Below are 26,236 nucleotides of genomic sequence, written 5' to 3'. Positions count from 1 at the left end.
CGGATGGGATGTTTTTCTGGAAAAGTCAGCATTGGCCCTTCTAGGCTTTTTTGCCCCCCTATTTATTATTGCCATTTCTGAAGGCAGGATTTAATGATTTAACCACAGGAATCAGCTTTGTACCTGACTTGTCTCAGGGAGCTGTGTATAACATTATTGCCTACTGCCCTTTGGGACCAGATTTACTGTGAAGTAAAACCAGACGAGACAGAACTTGAGAAGACAACCATGAACAGAAGACATTTCTCAGAGCACCAGCGAGTAAAGGGCTACTACAAGAAAGAACAAAAAAGTGTATTTACAAATGCTGAACGCTTATCTGAAAGACAGTTCATTTCACTGAACCACTCCTGAAATTAAAATCTGCAAATGCTTAAGGCTATTCATGGGAGCGTTAAAGAGAAACACCCCTTTGTCCAAACAAACCAGTGCAAGAAAGGCATTAATTTGACTCACTAAGATGACAGACTTGCACATTGTATAACTTAAACATACGTGATGGGGAATATATGGAAGGAAAAAGTGTACACAGAGTATGTCAGTCATATGAGAACAATGAAGACAAAGCAAATGGACCTTTCAGTGGTGGCAGAACCATGGGAGGAAGCAGGATGGGGCAGGGCAAGTGGGCAAAACAGCACAGAACCACCAGAGGGTCCTGCCTGTGAAGGCTGAAAGCCCAGTTCCAGATACTGATTTTGGGGAATTAACTCAAGTGACAAGAAAAAAAACCCAAGCCCAAAGCCTTTAACAAGTCCTGCAGTATCTTTCCATGGGAAATGAGCCAGACAGTCTTGCCACATCATCTGCCCAACTGGGCTCATTATTCACTGACTGGAGCCATCAACATGTATAGTCTAAAAGCCACAGGAACTAAAGATATAATATCTTCCCTCTTTCTTTCCTCTGCCACTACCTTGCATTTTGTCAAAGTTGTAACTATGCTGTAAACTCCTGAAGGCAGCACTGGGGTGTCACTGTGGTGAAGTGCTCAATGGGAAGCCCATCGTTTGGGCTGCTATCGTATTACAAATACAACATTGGAAAATTTAATCAAATAAACTTTGATTACTGTAGTTTAATTAGTTATAACTAGTAATAATTAGTAAATGTGCTAATTGGATTTTTGAGGGGTTAAATCCCAATCTTCGTTAGGTGGTTGTCATCATCATAATGCTTTTGCGCTTTGGAATTTAATGAATTTCATGTATTTATGCTCATAACCTCTTGCTGTGCAAATACTATACACCATGATACACATGACAGTGTTAGATGGAACACAAGATTATCCAAGGTATACAGATGCCTGATTTCTACTGATTTTCATGTGAGCTTCAGTTCCTAGACGGAAATTGCAGGTGTCTCCTGCAGAGATGATGGAAGCACTTGGGCCATCCTTTAACTGGAGAGCACAACTGTGGGTAATGAGTGGAGAAAAGCAACTGATCTGAAGGGGCAAAAGATGAACAGATCACACATTAGGAGAAAACACACTAGGACTGATCCTCTTGAGCTTCCTTTGTGGCTATGAGATATATCTTTTGAAGAAGAAAGAGAAGTGTTGGAAGCTAAAACTTTTAAAATATATATATCTTTAAAAAAAAAAATTCTTTATATTTGAGAGCAGTGAGGCAGAAAAGGAGGAAAAGACATGGTGATACCGAGCTTCTTAATGCACAGTTACAAAAATAACACTTGGTCAGTAAAGCCCCAAAGTACCGTGGCAGGGAAAAGAGGGTGAATTTATGCTGCTGTTTTAATTTCACATGTTTTTTAAATCTCCACCCAGATATCGGTCAGGAAGGAACTATCTTTTGTTCATGCTGTAGTATCTAGGAAAATGAGATGTCACCTAAGAACAGAGAGCAAAGATGATGGCTCTGCAGGTCTACATTTTTTTACTGCTTATCTTCAGTCAGAGTCTGTTCATAATAGTTTTTCCAGTTTAAAAACTTTAAAAACAATTAAGTGCCTCCCTTTTACACTAAAGACCGGTGCATCAGCAGACACAATTTATAGTAAATTGCAGGTTTTAATTGGTATTTGTAAAAATAAGGTCTCTGAAGTAACTGTGGGTATTACAATTCCACCTTGAAGTCTAATCCAAGAGCAGGAGTGCTAGTGTTGCGTAACGACAAAAATAAACACGGTGAGAGACCTACTGTTACTTAAATGTGGACAAGTTGGACCGGCCGTGTAACAGTCAATGCTTCTACAGTAATAAATGTTGACAGCAAAAATAAAAAGAATGCATTACTGAGGCATCATCAAATGAGCCCTGTCATTACATGGAAACTCCACCCTGTATAAGCTTGTCAAAAAGTGTTACTGTAATCCTTTGAGAAGCCTCCTCCTCAGGCAATGGAGAAAAAATGTTCAGGATCTGCCCAGAACAGGTGTGTTGTGCTGTAATGCCAGGATTTAATCTCAGATCTCTTCACATTAATCTCACAAAGGAGCTAACTCGGATCTATTCGGGCCCATCACGCCATGCTGAGATGATTATTTACTATCCAATTAAAGTAAGCAAGCTATCAGAGTGTTTAAAAACAGACATTCCAGGGCGTACAATATTTTACAACTATTATTTGTTTTCCTAATCTCAGCAGCAGGCACTGACACTTGAGAGGAACTGATACTCAAGAGGAACTGATACTACGTGCTCTTTTCAAAGTCAGTCCCCGAAAAATCTCAGTTCACACCCTGATCAACAGTGGCAGAGGCTGGTTGTCCCTGTTCTGAGATACCCTCTCTTGTTTACAGGAGAAACCCCTTAGTGACGTTTATTTCCTCTTTGCAAAAACCCCCAGCACCACCACCTGAGCAGTAGCTGAGCTATCAGTGTTTGTAGTAGTGACCAGAGGAGCAAATATAGCTAAAAAAAGAAAATACATCCATCAGGTGCCTTAAATAATTGGTGTAGCTACAAAATAACTCTGCATACACAGCATAAGGCTGGAATTCAGCCTCCAAACCTGACTGCACTGTGAGGGGTGGAACTGTATCCTGGCCAATTGGCCTCACCATTAAATTATCCCTTGTCCACTTCTTATCAAAAGAGCCACATAAGCACATCACTGTGCTGCTCATCAGATTTTGCTATTTGTAGCTTGTTAGTATGGTAATTTAAGGAGCAAACTTATAAAAACAGACAGCAGGACCCCTAGACCATGTACCTATACAATGGCATATCAACAGTGTTGTCCAAAAGAGGTAGGAGGTTTCCAAAATGTCATCTGGTCAACACAGCAACAGCTATGACTGACCCAGAACCCTGGAGGGGCAGGGAAAAGAAGGTGACAGCAGATTGATCTCCCTTTAAGGAAGCTTGGGAAAGCAAATGGGTCCTGAAATTATACACCACTGTACCTCAGGACAGGCATGTTGGATTACTACGAATACACATATGCATCTCAATGTTTTTAAGGTATTTCTTTGGAGAGTATGTAAGAAAAGGCTTAATCAAATGCAATATAAAAATCTAAAAATTAAATCCAATTGCTAGTTAAATGATGGTATTTTAGCACTTGATGTTACAGAAACACGCACCAGATTTGCCCCATTAAAATTGTATGAGGCTAAACCAGTACATTTTACCAGAACATGGATACAAAAGCACAGGATTGAGCTAAACAAATAAATACTATTACCACCAGCTGAGGTGACTCACTTTGCTCAGGTGAGGTGAGCATCCTGCCCACACCATCAGCCAAAGGTCAGTGACAGGGAGCTGACTGTAGCTACAGCACACGTCATGGTGAACACCTGTACCATTAGCTGGCAGTGGGAATAGGCATCCTGTACTGAAACTACCATCAGAGGGCACTGCAAAACATGCTGTTCCAAACAGGATTGTGCAATAGCTGTGTTTGAACCTTTCACGTGCATGCAAGTTAAAAATCCAAACTGGAGAAGTTCAGCTGCATAAACTCACTCATTAATGACTTCATGCTGTTATTTACAAATGTTTCCAGTTCTGTTTCTCTCTCACACACACTTCTGTTTACAGCAACACTATATAGATGACTTATCTTTTTAAAGCACAAAAGAATTTTATGCTTATCTTCCTGTGGTTTTACGATGACTTATTGTTGTTATTAAGAAAACAGTAACAGAAACCGGACTCTGTATCCTGTTTGCTATTGTAATATTTGGGAAAAAATTGCACCAACTGCAATATCATCTTAAAAAAGAAAAGGTGGTGATGTTTGAACACTTGAAGTTGTCAAGTACAAGGCTTACAAGAAAGCTACATGTTACGTAGCAAACCACAAAAAGGCAATATTTTGTTTTCAGGTTAAAGCCCTCTATTGAGTACAGACTGCTTGTCAAATACTCCCTCTCTGGAATAGTAACTTCATAAAGAGAGGTTATTTTTTATTTTTAAACTTCCTGCTTCAAAGGCAAAAGTGTCTGAGATCACCTTTTCAGTGTGTTAGTAACAAGGGGAGCCAAGGTGTAAGTAAATATCTGGAAATCTGCCCCCAAAGTTTATGAAATTTTCCATTAGTTTTCTGAATGTCAAAGTGTATTAGAAAAAGCTCCTGTTGGGGAAGAAATGTCACTGGTGCTCTCAGTGACAGAAAAACAAAAGGAGAAGACTACAGAAGACTTGGACAAAGGCAGATTTTTGAGAAATATGTAAAAATTTATTTTCCACTCCCCTACATAGGTAGAACACTAGGGGTAAGAAGCCAGGAGACAATCCCATCGTGGGTCTGGACTGTCACTGCTCTTGGTCATCCAGTGAAGGAGTGAGAGCAGCTTGGGACAGGAGCCAGTTCCCTGTTCTGCGATCGTGGCCCCAAGGCTACTGAATCTCCTCTTGCTTTAAGCTTTATAGCCCTTACACCCAGCTGCAAATCCATTTGGTTTTACCCTCCTAGGGCAGGTCTATCACTGTCTCTCCTGCCCCCACCCTCTCTCCTAAACACCGGTGTTCCCTGCTCTGGCCAACTGTTCCAGTGTCCTATTCCTCCCGCTGTTCCAATCCTATCACTCCTAGTTTCTTCTCCTGCCCCTTATTTGCTCTTATCTCTCTGCCTTGATATGCTTTTCTCTCCCTCAGTTTTCTTCCTTTTTATCAACTTTTATAGTTTTTAGTGCTGAACCTCTCTTAGAACTCATCTGTGATGTTAATTTTACCTCCTTATTAAAGCATTAAGAAAACTCCCATACCCAACATATTCTGTTAAAATGCAATAAAAAATTCAATTATATTGTGCCTTGGATTTTTGTTGTAATCCTCATATTTAAATCTGTGTTCAGTATTAACAAAATTAACATCAATTTCTTTACCAATGAATTACAGGTAGCATTAATAAAGAAGAAAAAGTGAATGACAGATATTGTGCAGGTATCATGCCTTCATATTATAATCAGTAAATCTTGTACTAATGAGATACAAAATTTAAATGTGAAGAGTGTGTTTAGTGAATTATTGTCAATCAATGTCTATACAACAGGATAAGAATAATCTTGAATGGCAACACACCTATTATTATAAATTCCTAAGTACTTCATTACTTCAAAATGTCACTCTCAGTTTATAGAGTAACAGATAAAGATCTTTTGGCTGTATTCCTCACTGTGTGTACTTCTGTGTAATTGGAACACTGGTTTTGAGAAGTCTTGTCATCACTCATACATTCTGCATCGCTCTGAATGGTGGTTCAGTACTGGTGTTCTGGTTAAAGTTGGTTTCAGTCCCCTTTTAAACATATTTAAGATACATTAATCTATTTTTGTTTTCTACCTGTGACTGGTCATTGGGAAAAAATCTCATTGCTGTTTCCTTGTGTGTACATACTAGGCTCTATAACACCACTATAATGTCAACAGTTACTCATGACTAATGTTCAGGAAAAGGAAAGCAGCTAAAAATGACAAGACCAAAAAGGAGTTGTTTTGAGAGACTCAAATAAATACGCAAAGGAGATTTAACCTTCTTAATTTCTGATGATGGAAGAAACACTAAAACACATCATAACCAACTCCACTAGCTAAAGAAACATCTGGTTACTTTACATCCCCAGTGTTTAGTGGAAGCCAGTAGGAATCTGCAGTAACTTTCAACATTCACCTCATCCTTTATGTCTTCCTGCTGCTGGGCACTGAAGATCTCCATCGCAGCCATCAGTCTCATCATTAGCTCATCCACTGTTGTGTTACCTAGCAACAAAGGAAGATAGCTGAACTTCATTTCATTAAAGTTATTAAACAAAAAAGAAGTCATTTTAGAATTAATCCATAAGAAATAGCCAGACTTAAAAAAAAAAAAAAAAGAAGACAGAGTAGAAAATGCAAATATCTCAGCAGAATGCCTTCAGCTTGCCTTTCTACTGAAAATTCAAAATTGTTTTTACAACCAAATATTGATCATAGGCTAAAATTTCAGGTGGTGCAAATCTGAACAACTACTTTTGTGCTTGTGTGAAATAACTCTACTTTTCATTTTAATCACTGATGTGAAACTGAAGTAATAGATCTGTGAATTCCTGATGTGAAATTAATTTTACAGTTTCAGAAATCCCAGGCATAATCAGGGAGACTGAAGCAATTGCTTAGTCAGGTAACAAAAGGTAGGATGTTGGCAGCAGCACCCAAGTGGATTGGTTTAAAAAAAGGAAAAAAACCAGAATACAATGATGGAATGGATGTGTGTGCACACATTTTATTCAGGTATAACTAGCAGTAAAATTGCAAACACTATAACTTATTCTCTTTAGTGTATTTACTTCTGATAAAACTTGCAAAGTTAATAAAGCAGAAAAGTAAATCATCCATATATATACCAAGAAATAGAATGCATATATAGGAAAATAGATAGATACCTCCTCATATTTTTCTCCCAGCATGCCTCCTGTCTTCAATAAGACTGAAAGATTAGTTTAATTTCCTACCAGGATGCTTCTTTGGTTTCTCTTTCTAAACCAAAGACTTGACTACCCATTAGAGCCACTTGTCATAGTAGTTAAAAGGTCTTAAACCATGAGAAAGGGTCTAAAACTATAAAGTCTTAACATCTGCCTGCCTAAACAGCTGTTGGACCGTAGCAGAACAATACCAACAAGAGCTGGATTTATACTGGTGATGCTGGTCAAAGTTTTAAAAAGAATAAACTAACCAGAAGCCACAGTACCTCTAAAGAAAACAAAACTGTCCCCATAGTTTCCAACCCCAGTAAAAAAAAATAAAAATCAAAAGCAAACTTAGACAGTCTGCATTTCAATAAACGCCACTGGGACTTAAGTTTCTATATTGTTGTATCTCTTCTGTAAACATGCCTTCTCGCCCAGCCCTGAAAGGACCTCATTGTTCCCACTTCTAACATTTGCTACCTTAGCAGAAAATGTTATCCCACATGCTACAACATGCAGGACTTCAGAGACCACCATTCATTTGGGGATGTATTGTTAAAAGATACCAGTGCCCCGATTCATGGGAAAATAACAAGCACTGCTTGCTTGATTTTTGTTAAAGGATAAATTTAAGTAAGGCTACAATAGGTTATTGCTTTACTTTAATACAAAAGATCACAGAAAACCTGACTAATCATTAAAACTTAATGAATGCAATTAAATAATCTGGATTATTTCATAATATAAAGATGCATTGTATTATGACTTTGAGTCACCAAGTTGCTAAAACAGTTGAGTCATTTAAATCAGTAGCACCACTGACTTCAGTGGGATGACAAAGGTGCTGGACTGTACTGCAGAGTCAGAAAACCAAGAAAATCTATTTATAAGACTATTTGTATGAAGTAAAATTCAGTAAGAGACAGCCACACGATGAATTACTGTTGTGCTGTACCTTGCACTAAGGACACAAAATCCCTGCAAAAATTAACCATTTTGTCCACTGCAGACTCCTCAAGAAAATTATTAATCCCAGATGCAGAAAGAAATGTAAAAGAGTATTGCTGTCCACAAAAGGCAGCATTTCCTGAGGCTGAATCTCCTCAGGAAAATAAGGAGATTACAATAAAGATTGTTAGATAAAAGCAATAAATAAATGAGGAAACCCTGTCATGCAGACAAACTTGTGGAGAACGCAGAAGAAATGAGAGGCAGCCATTCTTTGATGTGTTCTAATTTGAGGAGTTACTGAGAACAGCAGTCAAAGGGCAGCACTGCACATCTAAGTCATCTTGCTGTCAGCGACATCACAGCAATGGTTATGCCAAGAGGAACTGCTCATGTAAACCAGAAAGCTTCATTTATGTGAGATTATATAGGTAACTTAAATCCTGATCTGATTTGGGGAATCAACAATGCAGGTAGGTCTGAACAAGCAACTCATGTCCAATACCAGCCCACCACACGCAACAGGAACACACATATTAACACAAAGCACCAAATGCATTCTGGCACTATGCAAAAAGTGCAGCCAAAATATTTTGAGAATCAGGGATTTGCCTTGATGTAAATTTGGAAAACTAAGTGCAGCTCCTTCTTTAGAAAATTTGGCTTGCACTTTAAAAAACCAAAATCTTTATCTGTAATTCTGCTACAGTCATAGCAACTTCAATCTCTAATACCATGTTAATTAATACATTTAAGAGTAGTAGATATTTATATCCTGGCAACTGGAAGTGTCATCTGTGCAACAAATTCATATTCTGAACATCTTAAAAGAGAAACAATTAGAAAAGGTCTCTTGTAACAGTTTCCATACTCATGAAAGGAATACTTTTAATATAAAGTGAGAACTGTACCTTGTATTACATTCAATACTTCATTAGATGATCGTTTTCCCATAATAATAAGGAAAAGTGGAAACTGGTCTGTCTTCTGAGTTCGAATTGTTTGGGCTACAACACTCCCGAAGTGTCTAGTGCACATCGTCAGAAACCTTGGGGGAAAAAAATAGTTAAGATTGTAGAGGTGGTTTTGAAGTTAAGTTTAAAAAAAAATTATGCTAAATTTAGCAGTTTAACTGAGTGTTATCTGCTGTTTAACATCGAGGCTTCTGCATTCAATTCTAGAGCTCTTTACCTCTTTTTATGACAAAATTATTACAATATTTACACACGACAGGCCCAGATTGTCTAAATGAAAACAATTAACAATTGCTTGAGATAGTGAGTTATTTGATGGAGCATTCTATTTCCTGTTACACTACTATGCAGGCCATAATTCAAAAGCACCCCCCAAAATAATCACGCTAAAGCAATTGTTAAAAACTTCTAAAGAGAAACTAAGTAGAGCCGCAATCTAATAAACATGGTGAAGTATAAAAATAGCAGATTTCATACAAAAGCATAATTTAATAATGAAAGATCAAGAAATCAGTTTTATCAGTCACAGAATTAAAACACAGTACTTCAGAATTGTATTTTCTTTTGTACTAGTGCCCTGCCAGTGACATACTTAGCAGTGTGGTCTAAAAAACAATAATTCTAAGCTTTTGACCAAAAAAAGCTCTTGGATATTAGCATACAGAAGTCTAACATTAGTATTCTTAACACGATCTTGAATAAATGAAAAAACTGATAAAGCTTTTCTCTTCCATTAAAGGACTGTTTGAAATTAGCATTTCTTTCAAGAGAAAAGGGTAGCTTATGATATGTTTTCAGATCTGATGGTAAAAAGTAAATGTCATAATAATAATGAATTATGAAAGACCAAATGCAAATATAGAATGCTTTAATAAGATCCAATTTAATAAAGTCTGTAAAAATAATGGACTTTTAATAACACGGGTCACAAAAGGCAAAACAGTGGAAATTCTGAGGACCAGCCACTGGTACAGACTTATTAATTCTTAATTATGTTCATGAAAGGCAACTTAAATCGTGTGTTTTCTTATGCCTTATGATAATATTTTAGGTAACAACTACTCTGAAATGTATGCTCTAACTGAAGAGCAAAGTCCTGTTGTCACATGCATTAGAAGCCAAACCTATTTGAAAAGACAAACTGCATTAAAATGTCGAGCACTCCAAGTAATTTCTTCTCAAAGATACTGAAAAGATTCAATATTATAATTTTTTTAATCAATATGTATCATATCTAATAAAATGGTTAAAAATGGGTAAACCTGAGGAGTACAGCATTGGTCTTATTGGAGGCACTGAACTACTAAAAAAACTTTTCTCAAAGACAATTTCTAGCATAACTATGGCTGCAGTTGGAGGGAAGGCAATGAGCGAGCAAGTATTTCAAAGCCATAAATGCTACTCCTTAATTCTCTGTCTTTTGCAATTCAGAACAATCGGACACAAAGACCACATCAAAAAAGCCTCTGCTACACTGGAAACACATCATCAGGTAAGGATTAAAATAAAGTGTTTGTAAAGTCTGGACATGTAAACTCTCAAGCTAAATAATGTTTTTTTATGTTTTCTTTTCAAGTTGGGAACAGGTAAGTGAAATCTTGGCCTCACAGAAGTCAGTGGTGACCTTCCACAGCAAAATGACTTACATGAGTTCAAGGTTTCACTCCTGGAAGTAATAAAGACAGTGGACAACTGAACTGAATTCCTGAGACTTGTGTATTAAAACTGTTTAACAGTCTTCAACACAGCACAGAAGAAAAGCACTCAAGTTTCATGGAAGACCAAAAAATTTAACTGGAGGCGAAAAAGTGCCATGAGAATAATGCTAGAAGGAACAAAACTAAAGAGACTATTACAATATCAGTTGTATTAGTTAAAGATGTTGGTTTGGTAATTTTTTTTAAAATCAATTCTGTATTTAGTCAACCCATAACTCAGTCCCAAAATATGTTTTTATAGGTATCATGGTTATCAACATGTATCTTCAGAGCAGAATGAGTACACACGAGAACATCTGCTCACTGACATCAAAATAGATCCTGCCCTTTGGAACCAAGGAAGACCTCACTTGTCTGTTGAAGTAAAAGGCAGTAAAGCCAACAAAAATGTGGAGGTACAACTACTCTCCACCAAAAATCACCCACAGACCCACTCTTTACCAGGCTAGTGGCAGAGTCTTAACACATCTCTTTATTTTACTAGATAGGTAGGAATTGAGTTTTCTTTCATGATTCCCATTCAGTTTTTCTTTGCCTTTTAAGAGATTTTGAAGCTACTTAACTAATGTTGTAACTGTTTTTCTTTTTCTGCCTTTACTGATTCTGTATTTGCAGACCTTTTAACTGTATTCCACATTCGTAACCAAGTAAAAAAACTCCTCTGTGCTAATATTTACAACTAGAAGTATGGGAGTAGGACCAAAACAATTTCGTGCAATAACCAGTATCTTACTCTGTACATCACTAACAAGGGATTTTCTCACTTTCATCTGAACAGAAGTGTGCCAGATCTTTTAGTGGCATCTCCAGAGCTGCCAAGAGAACTGCCTGCGGAGTCCATCAAAGAGCCAGATGTCCCTTCAGGGAAAACCATCTTCCACAACATGCTGGATTACTGTGATCTCCAACCAACAGTGGAAATAGAGGAATGCTGCCAGAAAGGGAGGGCATATGGCATACTACTAGTTCTCTAATTTTAAAATTACAGAAAAATTCAAGGAGGGAGAAGTATGAGAAAGGTAAAAAAGCACTTTATGAAGGAAAAATCTGCCTCAAAATATTCTCCAAAGCTACAAGAATAAAGTCCATGAAGAAAAGTAACAGTTCTGGCAGACAGCATCATTTCTTTCATGCCTCACTATCAATGAAACCAGCAGCTAAAGCTACAGAACAAATGCAGACACTGAGCACGGGTTGACAAATACAGAAACAAACCCTAAAAAGAATTACAAACTTATTTCTTAAATGTAGGTTGAACAGGTGTTAATTCTTAGACATAGTTCACTCTGCAGTTAAAAGTGGCACACAGGAAAAATTACTCTGGTGCCATGAAGATGTTAATCTGGGGAGTTGTTGATCCCTGCACAGCAGTTACCCCTCCACGTGCACTTAGAGATAACCTGTGCGAGGAGTCATCAGCTCTCAAATGTATGGAAAAATGTATTAGGATAAAAATTTTAAAAATGCATAGGATTTTAGATAAATTTTTTTTTATTTTCAATACCAAGACAAATTACAGAGACCTGTTACAGTCTTACTCATATAAATTCCTGTAGTTACTTTTTATTTTTATACTGGTAGGAAAACTTTGGAAAAGTTTCCTCCTAATATGAGGCCCTTTGGCACATGGTGCCCTCTATGCTTCTTGCAAGGGAGGTTTTAACAGGAAGGTTGCACTGGAGATGTTTTCTGCTTTATCACCTCAGCCTAAAGTCCTCCTTAAAAAGCAGCAGCAGCAGCAGAAAAATCTGACAACTCCTTCTAAACAACCTGTTCTCTTCCAGTCTGAACTGGCATTCAGTACACAACCAGGATGATTTTGGGCCAAAAAAGCATAATTTATTTATGGCCAGATAATTCACGAAGTTAACCCTACTTGAAGAAACTTTAACACTTCAGAAATGGGTTCAAAAAAATGTACCTTCATTGTTGAACACGAAGAAAACAATTATGAGTATTAAATATGCAAGATTTCTGATTATTTTTAATAATGATTATATACTGTGCAAAGTCAACATAAGACTCATTAAAATGTTAATGTAAAAATACCATTTTTCTATTGGGTATTTACATTTTTAAAAGAATAAAAGCTGAGATCCTGAATTGGCATATTCAAATAAGGCCTCCACAGTCTCCATAATACAGTTATTGCCTTACCCACTGGTAAAGTGGTAACTGTTGCCTCAAACACAAGGGGGAACGAGTAACAGATAAAAGGCATGTTTTAAAGATGGATAAAGCAGCCAAATTAGAAAGGAATGTAATACACAATTTGCTAAGGAATATCCAAAGCTTGCTACAAGTAGATTTAATAACAGCCTGGATAAGAACAGAGTGTGTGTTCAATTACTTTACAGATGTTAGTAAAGTGGAAGGAGCTACAAGCATATTGGAATTCAGTCAGAGAATTCAGATTAATCTTCACAAATCAAAGACTCATCCTGACAGGCAAAATGCAACTCCATAGGGTCAATGAAGATCTCCAAATAGGAAGAACAATTGCACAAATACACCATAAGGACCAAGAAGTAAGAGAATACGACCAGATCCTTTCTCAAAACAGTCCAACAAGTCTGTCTTGATACCTGTTCTGCCTTCAGCTCTTTGGCACAGGACACTACAGAGTTTTATTTCACCTTTTCTGCTCAAGAAGCTTAATCAAATAGGCTGGAGCTTGAGAACAGTGGGACAGAACTTTCTTTGGGAATTGGTTTTACAGTGGGGACTTAAAACATGCTTACAAATGTATCAGTTTAATTCCTGTGCTTTTAATACTGCTTTTTTTTTCAGATGACCTTAAAACATTGCTATAGGTATAGAAACTGATGCACTGAAAACCTCTCTGATAACATCAGAGAGGCTGCTTTCTATTTATAGTTGAATATTATAGACATCCATATCTTACTAATCAGGACCAGATCAAAATGCCTTCTCTGCTGATTTTCATTTTCCAAATTTGGACATTTTTAGATTACTAATATGAAATTACCTTGAAGCACATAAATATTTAAGCAGGGATAGTTTACCTTTTCTGGTGGGTGTATAATAAACAGTTTAACCATCATCTATATACAGGCTGTTTTGTTCTCTATCTAAAGAGACAATCACCTTTTATCCTTTTCCTTTTTTAGTTCCTTTCAGTGCTATTAGGAAACTATTCACAAGTGCAACCCCAAACAATACTATGCAGTAATTATGACTAAATGACAAAGAGATGCGAACAATTACTGAGCCCATTTTGAAACCCTACACTAATAAAGTCATTAGATGCTGCCCTTGCCAGGAGCCTTCTAAAAGCTTCTGAAGTTACAAGAACACATGGCATTGTTCGTTAGGACAATTGCTGCTGGCAGAATGAAAACCTTGAGTTAAACCATGCTGCAAATTGATCTTGACATTCTGTTAAGACCGCCACTAAAATCAAAAGCAAAGGAGAAAAGGAGAAAATGAGCGGGTGGGATGTAATCGTGGAACAGAAGGGTTCCTTCCTCACCTTCTTTCCTCTTCCTCCTCAAAACAAACCATACAGAAAATGACAAACTCGCTTGGTGTTTGAGAACCTTTATTTTTAAAACATTAATTAGACTTTTGACCTGTTTTTATTGACTGGCACTGTACTGCTATTAAAGTAAATTAAATAAAATATTGCAGAATACAATGGAAAAGGTTTTCACACCGTTCTGTGAAACCCGTTAGGGATTTAGTGCCTAAAGAACACATCCAACAGTTTTGCAAGCAACATATACAGAATCTGCGGTCACTCCCGAAGAGGCAGTGAGAAATTAACTCACCACATCCAGCTCTCAGAGACCCCACACCTGCAATATATTTGCTGAAGGATCAAATGGGATTGGGGAGCTGGAGTAATATGGTCAACTGGTCTTCATCCAGGCATGCATCATTCAGTAGGTTAGTATTAAGGGTCAGCAACTGTGAATATGGCTAATTACTTGATGACGGAAATTGCAGGTGAAGACAACCTGCTGCTGAGAAGAGCTTTAGTGAATTAACTCTTTCCTAAGCTTAAGCAAAGTGAAAAACTATCGTCTGAACATAAAAACTAACAAGTACCTGTCATCAGAGCTGAGAAAAGTTGGCAACGCCTTGAAATCCGGCGCCCAAGGGCAATGATATCAAAAGCAAAAAAGCTGCTACAGACATTCAAGTCACTGTCTTACAGTTTTGGCTTTGCTTTGCTTGGCAAACACTATGTATGCTGGAAATCTCTTAATATTATCCATGATCTATGTTTGTAGATGTTATGTGTACAACGTTAGCTGTAAGGCATGTACAGGTACATATGTATGGATATATATTACTATATATCTTTCCTGGATACAAATATCCAGTGGAATATAACCAGATCTTAAGTAAAAGATATACATGTAGCTTTGTGGCTTTTTTTCCTCCTTTGATCATGAACAACAAATTACAAGAATATTCCAAACATACGCTCACTAAAGTCTTCACTAAAGTCTACGCTACAGGGGATAAAGCTTTCATGTAGGTTCCTTAAAAGTATTACCAAAACAGGAAGGCTAATTCTTTTATTATATTAATTTGTCCCCTTTATTATGATTAATGAAAAGATTAATAATCACAGGAGTTACTCAGTGCTCCCTTTCCTGCAAACCTTATGTCAGAGGCAATTAAAACTTGTGGAAGCCAAAACAATACTTCCTCTTAACTGTATTAACTAGAGTTCTTATTCATTTTGACAAAGTAACAGTCCTGAGTGGCTGCAGTCTGAATTATTTAAAAATCTGATTCCCCAAGTCATAACTCTTATGTTCTTGCAGTACTGCTAACAGGTACCTGGTATTTGCACACAGTGCTTGACTTCTAGTCCTGCCTACAGAACTCTCTTCACTGTGTTGGAATGGGTGTTGAAGATTGAAAGATTCCAGATGAAAAGCACTTGTGTATGGCAATGCAGGATTCAAAGCTATAGGATTCATTCCTATATCAGTATCAGCCAAGAAACACATTAAAATGGGAAAATGACAAGATTTTGGAGCTGGTTTTGTTCTACGGTGTTCAGAATGGATACCCATTTCATTAATGAGAAAAATGGAAACATCTATTAGGACTAGTTTGGGAATAAAATGACATCTATAGCTCACAATATTTAGAAGATTTTTTTTGCTTATATGAGGAAAGTCTTTATATCTGCTTGAACTTATTTATGCCATGGTACAGTACTGAAAACATGCCTTTTACTACTGACATTGAGGCATCCTTATTGACTGCTGTAAATCAAGTGGACCTGATTCCTCTGCCATCCTACCCTGGCTTTTCCAGCTATTTTACAATGCAATTGTAAGAGCACAAATGAGCTGCTCTTGGTCTACACCAGCACGCAAGATGCAGTTCCTTCTGCTGTTGCTGTTGTCTTCTCACCATTCAAATAAAAAGCTACATTTAACTGTATTCATAGGGATACAAAACAGAATGGGCTCCAAGACCACTGTCACTGTGTCACATCATGAAGGGCAGTAATTAAACAGAGGGACTCAGTATTTATTTATGGGAATGCCCACAGTGCACTGGCACTTTCCAAAGGGAGAAGGAAGCACCATGCCCCCTCTGAAGAAATCACAGTCCAAGGAGCAGGATGTGACACTAAACACAACGGAGAAATTATTCTAATTCTAGCCAGCATGCCTTGTTTACCCCTCACTATTTTTTGACCTCACTGTTAATATGACAGTTTCTTTGTTGTTGTTAATAGAAAGCAAAAAAATGAAGGTTTAAAAACCCTATCGTCCAGCACAATCGGTGAGTAGGTTCACTGAGAATAGCTATAAAGCCTTAAACAAGCCCTTTATTTTGTGTTTTAAGAAGTGTCATAAGGAGTTAATAGGACACAGCTGTACAGGCTCTTTCTAACAAGCAGCTTCTGTCGCTTTGGTCACCACAGGTGTCTGTGTAACCTGCAAACTCTTATTACTAGTGTATCAAAGTTGTGCTACTTAATAGATTTCTTTAGTAAAACACAACAAAGCAATTACATGGCTGTTGATTGTCAGTCATAAAAAAACCCTCAAACACAGTTTTTCAAAAGAAACTACACTGCAATTTTTTGTCATTGTAAAATAAAAGAAACTAGAGAATTAAATAGAGGAGCAGACAATAGAACAGCAGGTAGTCAACTGAACTTAGCCACTACAGATGGTTTAGAAATAGTGTTTCCTTCTACACCAACTTGTGGGATAAAAGAAAAGGAGGAGGCTCCTTACTGCCCATGAATGGCAATACCAAAAGACTTAAGCAACTTCCCAGTCTATGTATTTGGTCCCATGAAAGAACCTAGATGTTTCTTTTTCCTCTCTTGTTTCTTTTTTAGAAAGTTTTTATCTGTTTTTGCAACTGCTTTTTCCCATAATCTTTTACTCTTCTCTAGAATAACTTAAACTAGAAACATTGCTGCTGATCCCTCCAATGACAAAACACAGAAATTCAAGTGAGGAATTCCTGAGAAACCCAAGCATCATTTAAAAAGTGCATTAGAAAAAGAGATTGTTCTGTTCTCCAAGCTCACTTTCAGCAAAGAAATATTAACTATAATTTACATAGTTAAGAACAAGAATGTATTAATGCTCTATTCTAGAACTCCACAAGAGACAGAAACATAAATGTATCATTTTAATTGTTTGATAATCACTGGAATTGTGTAAAGAAGTGGCAACCTTATTCCAGCCCAAATTACTGTTGCATCTTTTGGCTAAAAGTTAGAATAACTCTAATTATAATAACATACGCAAGACATTATCCTGGCAAGACTCGGTCATCTTCTGGGTAAATAAAAGTGATGAAATAAGGTCCAAGTTAAAAAAACCAAACAAGTCTGATTTATAAATGTAATAATAATAATAATAAAATAATTATTTTCAGCAGATTCTGATCAACTGGTAACTAAGAGAGAGGTCTTAGTATAACAGTAAGAAAATTTGTTGGTAACACACAAAAGGTGCAGAAGGAAGTGGAATCTACAGTTTTCATATCTTTACCCATCAGTGAGATGATGGCCTAAGACACAGGATAGCTTCTATTCTATTAAATCCAAAATATCTGAACATTACCAAAGGAATGTTCTGTAAGAAAACTGTAGTTCAAAAAAGTTCATATGAATTACAAGCTTTTAATTCTTTGCATAATCTGTTTTTAATACTAATTTATCACATGAATGTAATTTTTAAAATATGATTTTCATTAACGACAATAGTTATTATCCCAGACAGCTCTCATGCAGTTACACCAACATACACACAGTTAGTGTCATACAATATTATGGCACTGCAATGCAAAACTGTGAAGGCACATTCCTAGAACTGTGTTTGAAAATAAACTCAAAACCAAAAGGATGTAATTTCTTCTAATATTTTTTTCCTGCACAGGAACAAGAAGTCACTTTGCAACGCAAACAAGGCCAACCCAATTCTCAGTGAACATCACTCAGCAAAGCTTCACTGATCAGCTGAGCATGAAGTTTTTAGTTTAAAAAGATATCAAGCAACAAAAGATTTGATAGCCAGAGATAAGGGTCTTCCTCGAGAGAAAAGCTGCTCCACTCACAGTTCAAAGAATCTTACCTTGCTCTGTTTGCTTCTTTTGTCATGTCCCATGCCCAGGTTATGAAGTTCTGACTCAGGTAAGAGACAATAGATTCAGCACAAAGCATTTGTGAGCAGAAGACGTTGGTTAGTACACTTTCATCGTGGTGGAGGTAGATAGCAAGAAGCTTTCTCTGGAAAAAACATGATCAGAGATGAGTGAAAACTTCCTCAGGCTATTCAGCTATTTAAAATTGCTGCTGCAGATTCGTGTGTTAGCACACCCAGTGGAGTTTACCAAGGGTAAGAAGTATCTCAATGTGTACACATAGGGGAAAAAACCCAGCAGATTCTAAGTCAAATGGTCCGTCCCTCCAAAACCTTAAATATTCTCAATGCTTCCCAATATTTTATTTCAGATACCAAAACACAATACATTATATGCTTAGAATATGAAAATGGCAACATTTGATGAAAACCAAAAACCTTATTAACAGAGTTATCTTAAGAAATGGGTGAACTTTTTTGGCTTGTTGCCCAATAAAGATAACATTTGGAACAATTCCCCGAGCAAGGAACACGTCTCCTGATAGAACAGCATCTATGACATAAAATTATTATAAATAACCTGAAAAAATGACAGTGTATCACTACCTCTGCAGCCAAATAAAGAGGCAAATGAGTAAGAACACAGCTGCCTACAGACCCCAAACTTGCAAAGTGATATGCTGGATGTTCTGGCAGCTCTCCATCCAGCCATATGAGGTGGGGAGGCTTCACTGCCAGCAGCACTGAGCTGTGCTGTGTCCCCATAATAATCTCAGATCAAAACGTGGTCTCAACTAAAAGCCAGTCTATGTGTATGCAAATCTAGAAAGCAGGCTGCAAAAATACAAGGAAGCTATGATCTAGTTAAGGACCTGTATCTGATATTCAATGAATTATAAATATAATTCAGAAAATTACAGTTTTCCATTCCCCCATACCCATATATATATTACTTACTTTATTTTAAAATACTACTTGAACATATTTGCTAAGATGATATGGTAAATGTTATTTTCAGACTTTTATTTAAAGTAATTTCAAATCTCTTCATCAGTAGTAACACTGAACCCTAGATATTGGTGTGTATTGATACAGCAAGACATAGGATGCGATTTTGAGACAAGCTGTCTTTGTAAAAAAAAACCTGTATGGCTCTCATCTCATACACTGGCTTTGGACAAAATTTAATGACTGTTTATAAAAGGAAGAATACATTTGAACATTAGACTTTGGGAAAGGGATTAGTATTTGCATTAATGTTTGTCTAATTTAATTTAAATGTTCTTCAGAACCACGTACACATGTGCCAGGAAGGACCATTAATAAGCCCAACATGCAGAGATCCATATAAGTGCAGCCAACAATGTTGACTGAAACTAAACTTGAAAATCCAGGGCACTGATGCACAATATCATGCAATAAAACAGCATTTCTGTGGTGATATTTAATTTAAAAAGAAGAAAGAGGCAGGGGAAGATCAGGCACTGTCTGTTTTTGAGGATCAGCCGTTCTGCATTTCAAAGCGTCGATCCCTGCAATATCCAGGTTACTGTGCTAGAATCTCGACTATTATATAGCAGTTGTAAGAGAGGGAGGGCAAAGATGTGTTTACTCAGTGATTAGGGCCTTAGAATAAGCCTCTAGCTCCTAGAGAGACAGCTCACCACTTATTCATTTGGACCAATTCACAAAGCCTAGAAAGATTAAACATCCATGCTGAGAAGACAAGCGAATGCAGACGGTGAAAAAGAAATAAAAATTCTTTAAAAACTCTGAGATGACTTCATTATTTTTTCCACAAGGAAACTTTAGGAAAGTGTTTAGTTAGAGAAAAACCCACATTGACCTCTCTCTAAACCCTTAATCTTTCCTTTGTGGTGGCACTGCTTTGTGGTAAGCGGATGGCTTTGCTCTCCTCTTTTCACTGGGAGCAGACAGAAAAAAAGGCTCTTGAGAAACACTTTTACTTCCAAAGAAACAACCCCATGAAACTGTTAAATATGAGATTCCATACAACAGAATGTTTCAAAATATGTACAGTTTTAGGCTTAAAGATTTAGGGACAAATTTCAGTAAACAGAACAGGCACAAACACAATGGAGGTTTACACTGAGCTACTTCCCAAGGCAATGTAATTTTTGTTGCATCAACAAATCTCACCGTGCAAAGACTAAACTGCATCACATATAAAAGACTGTACTTGAGCCTGATAATTCTTCCCAAATGTTAAGGGCAGCATAGGCACATTGCTATGACTAATGCAAAGAGGTAGCAGGCGGAACTGAAGTGCTGAAATTTGATTTTGAAGAATCTTAGTGGAAGCCACGGGTATTTCTTCCTTAGAAAAATGCATTATTACAAAAGGCTCACAGCTTGGAGTTTGTTGGTTTTGCTGTTGTTGTGCAGGTTTGGTTTTGTGTTTGTTTATTTTACTACCCCATGGTAGCATATATTCAAAAGCAAGTTTTGGTTGTGTTTATTTCAAGCCTTTGAAAAATCAGAGTAAATTCTAGGATTCTATGATGACTAATACTGGGGGTTTTTCAGTCAATACTATTAAAATAGGCTTACAAAACTGTTGAACAGTCTTGAACTCCATAAAAGAAGCCTACTAATGGAGCACTAGACTGTCCTGTGTTGGATTTCTCAAAAATATGACTCACAAGTTATACACTTTGCATGAAAAACCAAGAAAAAAAAATCCGATGGGGAAGAACTTTTACTAGTCCCTACGAAGGTATGGAATACCAAAAAGGTTGTAAGTACTGAATACCTGATGGACTTCCAAAGGCCTTAGGACTTCAGGAACTTAAACCACCAAGGGATGTGTTTTTCAGAGTATGTGCATGCTGAAGACCAGGCAGTCATACGCTGCAATTTTCAGAAGGGGCCTGAATTTACAAACATGTTCAGGAGTATCAGTCTCATCAATGTCAGTAAGACTTCAGGTCCTAAAAGCTTGAACTCTAAGCTCCAGGTTTCATGTTCCTTCAAAGGAAAAAGGGCCACAAGAAAGAGATCCTAACTGTTTTCAGCATCTTTACTATATAAATACGTCAAAAAATCCAGATCTCAGGCATTTTTTCTGCAACCTCTGTTGTATTCAGGCTGCATGAGACAGTCAGCAGTGCTGCTGCTCCTTTGCTCCACCACCACTGTGTTTGCAGTGAAGCACTGCAGACCTCTCCTGCCTGATTTGGATCTGTTGATGGAATATTCCTGGAACACTGGAAGGAAATGTGGGCTGTAGATGGATGCTGCACTGTAGCAGGGCAGCCCACGGAGAGACAAGGTGTTCCTGGCTGTAGCCTGGCACCACAGAACCTCTCTGCCAAGTCATCCAAAGTACAGCAGACTCCTGCTCCTTTCAGAAAAGTTAATGCACTTTGTACAGAATTAGAAGAAATGAAGGAAAAGTTGTCACTGAGGCAAAAAAGAAACATAGACTTTCATGAGGTGATTAAATTGATATCACTGGGTAATGGGATTTCCAAGCTTCTCAGCCAGCTTGGCATAATTCAGATGCCTCAGAAGAATATGAACTTGGATGGGAATAGCAACACAGTCATAAGGGTCAGCAAAACCTGAATGGTTATCTTTGAATCTCAGGTTTATAAGCTCAAGTAATGACTGAGACAAAAATGTTCATGATGTAACAACAACTGCCAGGGGCATGAATGTTATCTCAAGGTGGTAGGCTAACAAATCAAGACCTTAATGTTTTCCTGAGTTTTATGCTGTGAGAGCTAATTCAAATGAACAAATTTGCAAGTCTTTAAACCTTTGAAGTGCACGATGTGATCCACCTGTCTAAGTGGATCCTGGAGATCACAGGATCAGCTACCCTACCACACACAATTCTTTTCTCCCTAAGCAGACTGCAAACCTTCTCTAACACCGAAGCAATACACCTCTGAATTTACTCCACTTTGAAAAAGGATCAAAGTAGGAATAGGGCGGATGGAAATTCATAGGAAGCCTTGTCTGTGTATTACACATAACAGAGCAAAACCTGCTGAAGAGAAGCATTGTTTAATTCCCCTGCACCAACCAAAGGAAAGGAGACAGAAACCCAAGAGAGAACGACAAGGGGCACTAACCAGCCTCTAACCTTACAGAAGTGGATCTGAAATAAACTTCACCCCATAGGTTCCTAAAATTGGAGATGATCCATGCAACCTTCTGATCTCATATTTTGTATTACACATGGCATAAAATGTCCCTAAACTAATTCCTAATTTAATCTTTCTGTAATTTTACCTTTCAGTAAAATCTCAAAAATCCATCAGTGATGAAGAATCCATAGGAATCATGGTAAGGTGTTCAAACAGCAAACCACTCTCCCAGGTAAAGGTGTGTTTCAAAGCTTGATTTAGCCTACTTTCATCTTCCAACTATTTGATCCTATTATACTGTTGTATCTCTATTTCAATCAATTGCACTTGTAGTGCTATCTTACATAATGCAAACAGAATTCAGTAATTAACACCAAACTCAAATAAGATTATAAATCACAAGGACTGAAGGAAGAGGAAATGTAGAGTGTGGCAGACAATTTAAAAAAACCTGCTATTATTTCATATCAAATACAGAGGATGCTGAAGAGAGACCCATACCCAGGAGCAACCCTTCAGATGAAGCTATTCTTCAGATATGAAGAATAAAGGGTGTGTAGGCACACATAACTAGGCTGTTATGTTGTAGCAAAGATTTCTAAACAATAATCATCCACTAGTTCAGAAATAAACTGTGGAATGAAAGGCCAGAACTGCTAACACGTATCAGGCAGGACTGAAAAGAAAATGCAGGTGACTAACATGGGACTTAACTGGAGCATATGTACTGACATCTACCATAATGTACATGCTTCCCTCTTCCTGAAAACCCAGTTACACTTCTATATCTGTCCTCCAATTTCAACCAGCCCACGTAGATTAGTGTTAAGGTTATTTATGTTTTATCAGAATTGGTAAAGTGGTAATTTCTCCACCTGTAATCTGTAGTAATTTCAGTATACTTAATTAGCTGAAATAATAAGGGACACTTTTCTGAGTTACACAGATAAAAACAATACTACAGAAAGCCCCATATGAAGGAAAATTCTGCTACTACTAAGAAAAAAAAAAGCAAAAAAAGAGCTTTTATTTGAACATGGCAAATCATGGAAGGAGCATACATTCTTCTAGGTTTTCAGGAAATAAAGAACTCATATGTGAGAGGGATGGTGCTGCCACTAAATTGAACCTAAAAGACAGAACTCAAGGAGAAGAAAAACACGGTTCATTTTCTGCCATGCAGGAATATATATTGAGGTGACAATACCAATCTGTGCTAAGAGAGATGTTTCACATATTTATTAAAAGTCAGTGGACAGAAAGGTTGAGAGAGGAGCAGGAGGTGAGCTGACAGAGGTATATAAAGAAAAGAGCTGAAAAGGCAAAGGCAATGTCTTTATTCTTTCTCATAATAAAAGAGTAGCAACCACCTATAAAAATGAAAAGGCAAAAAAGCTCCAATAAAAGAAAATACTTCAGTATTATTCACATATATAGTTCAGTGAGATTCAATATAGCCATTAAGATCCAGTATGAATAACAACACTACCCTAAGTTAAGATAAACCCCCTGATGTCTCAAAGCACCAGACACCCACAAACTGCTTTCAGGCACAAGGAAGTCTCCCCCAAACATCTTTTTAAAACATGCTCATTAAAAAATTTCTTCCACGGCATTGGTGTAGGAATACCTGTGGCACTGTAGCTACTTGAGCAAGAGTAAGATCGTTCTTCAGAAATTGATGTAGAGAAATGCTGGTTTCTAATTGGTACAATAGGTAGAGGGTAAGACTTCCACAAAAAACCAGCTTATTTGTTAATTTATTAAACCTCTGTCTCACTTTCTCTTCCTGACCCAATTAAAAAAAATATAAGGAAAATATTTTCTTGCTTTATATATATGTACAATAAGCCTTGGAAATGAACATACAATGCCCTTTAACTATCAGGCTGCAGGAGATACCTGGGATTTCATTACCAGGGACTCTGGTTGTAAAAGGTAAAGCTCTGTATCTTTGGTATTATATTTTTGTGCTAAAGAGAGATACAGGTTTTAAAGCAGGGCTACATTTGATCTCATTCCATCTCTCCTACCAAAAACTGGTACTGCTGTGGGAGCAGCTGCTCTAAAGGGAAAAAGATACCCATCATTTAAGTTAATTTTCACTGTCTAATGACTCAAACACACAGGTAACAAACACCTAAATTTTTTTTATATGGTATTTTTTTAAAATAATATTTTCTTAAATAACTGTGAATTATCATCCTTTCTAATGAAAAGACATTGAGATTTAAAAGAATTATCTATTTTCTTAAAAACAATTTTAACTCATATTCTGCATTCAAAACATATGTTCTGACGTAAGTCAATTTTCTTAAAACAGCCCAAATCAAAATATTCCTGAAAAAAAAAGCTTCAAGTTTATATATAATGGGTTTTGAGGGGAAAAAGTATCCACAGTATAGATTTGAAACAGAGCTGATGGCTCTCTCACTAGACCTGAACTGTAGAGTGCACCTTCTGCTCTGGACAGCATTGAGAATTTGTCAAGAAAAGGCTAAGATCTCTGAGCACTCAAGCTGCCAAGTGCTCTCAAATTAAATCAGTTTGAAGCGGTTTTCATTAAGATGGATTGAGTGTGGCATCGTGAGAAACACTCTATCAAATGTAGTGTTTTACTTAGTGATTAAGTATATACCAGTTGATGAAGCTGCCCAAATCCTTCGTAATCCCACCACTCCAATAAACATTTAATGAGTATATAAGTTCAAAAAGCCTAGTAGAGGATTTAAACCTTCAATCTTGTTTTTATTTACTCTTGGAACTCAATTTCTCACTTCAAGTGAAGAATGCTGGTGCCTGAAGCTCATCTGTTGCCCTGGTAAAATTAAGTGCCCTCCATAGTATAAATTAGAAGACAAGACATACGGGTTGCAATTTCTCCTAAGCTTTTTTTTTAATACTGATATACATATTTAATTATTTTATGAAATGCAATTATAAAAATATAAAATAATGTATCCCTTTCCTCAATTATGCATTCCAGGAGGCAGTACAGAAAAAATTACTTTGTAACAGGAAAAAGCAGTGAAAATAAATGGTATTTACACATTCTCATATCTTTGTTTAAAGTCAGAATGTTACAATAAAAATAATGCCATTCTGTAGGGTAGGTGGGAGGGAGACCTTTCAAAAATGTTATTCAGAAAAAAACCACGCAATCCAAACAACAAAAACAAAAAAATACTTTCCTAAATATACAAATACATAACTTTATCATGATGAGGATCTGGTCTGAACACATCTCAAAATATTAGAAATGTAAGGTGACATGAACTTCAGATGTGTTGTGTAAGTAGTATAGGAAGTACTTTGAGTACTAAAAACCTAAGCAACTGCACTGCATTAATATCAGGTTTATAGAGATCAAACTATTTATGTAAGTTCTTAATGGGCTTTTGTCCATTATTACATTGATACACTGCCAATTATTTGTGATTAAATGATACAAAGGGAACTTCCCAATTCAAACCTTTTCCTTGTTGAATTCATATGATTTTTTTTCTAAACATGCATTAAGGTCCACTTTAACAAATTATTATAAATTAATACTTTTCCACTGAATTACTAGGTATACATTTATGCTCTGAAATCTGTGCAAAGACATGAAAATATTGACTAAACTTTGAGTGTTAAGTATGTGTTAACTTCAGTTATACTGTATGGATCCATAACACTGCACACTTATCAGAACAGCCCCTAAAATAACATAGTTCCCCCTCCAATATGAATAACTACAGGAAGCCATAACATTCTTCATTTTAAAACTGAACATCTACCAAGAAAACAAAAGTAAATTTAAACAGCACGATTTTCTTGTTTGTGTTTCAGCTTTATCTGTGCTTAATTATGCAGGGTTTTGGGTTTCTCCTTAGTAAATCAAGTCACCAAAACTTAAATAAACTATCCCCATTCTAATTTTATTAAAATACTGATTTTAAAACTGTGCACGGAATAACAGAAACTTGAGATGCCTAGTTGGATGTACAGAAAAACTAAATAACCAAACCTTCGGTACTG

At 36.8% G+C, this 26,236-nt stretch overlaps 1 protein-coding gene across 1 annotated transcript in view; it reads right to left on the bottom strand.

The window, feature by feature from the left end:
• FAF1 (Fas associated factor 1) overlaps positions 1-26,236 on the bottom strand; it is a 155,914-nt gene that overhangs the window by 23,936 nt on the left and 105,742 nt on the right. The window contains exons 13-15 of the mRNA XM_008925207.3: positions 18,093-18,247; positions 8,720-8,856; positions 6,083-6,171 (exon numbers count right to left, since the gene is read on the bottom strand). Coding sequence (XP_008923455.2) covers positions 6,083-6,171; positions 8,720-8,856; positions 18,093-18,247 — 381 coding nt within the window. The remainder of the gene's footprint in view (positions 1-6,082; positions 6,172-8,719; positions 8,857-18,092; positions 18,248-26,236) is intronic.

This window comes from Manacus vitellinus, unplaced genomic scaffold (genome assembly GCF_001715985.3).
Source record: "Manacus vitellinus isolate BGI_N305 unplaced genomic scaffold, ASM171598v3 scaffold_21_pilon, whole genome shotgun sequence".
Taxonomy (NCBI): Eukaryota; Metazoa; Chordata; class Aves; order Passeriformes; family Pipridae; genus Manacus; species Manacus vitellinus.
The sequence above is the reverse complement of the archived record's forward strand: the minus strand, read 5'-3'. Positions and strand labels throughout refer to the sequence as shown.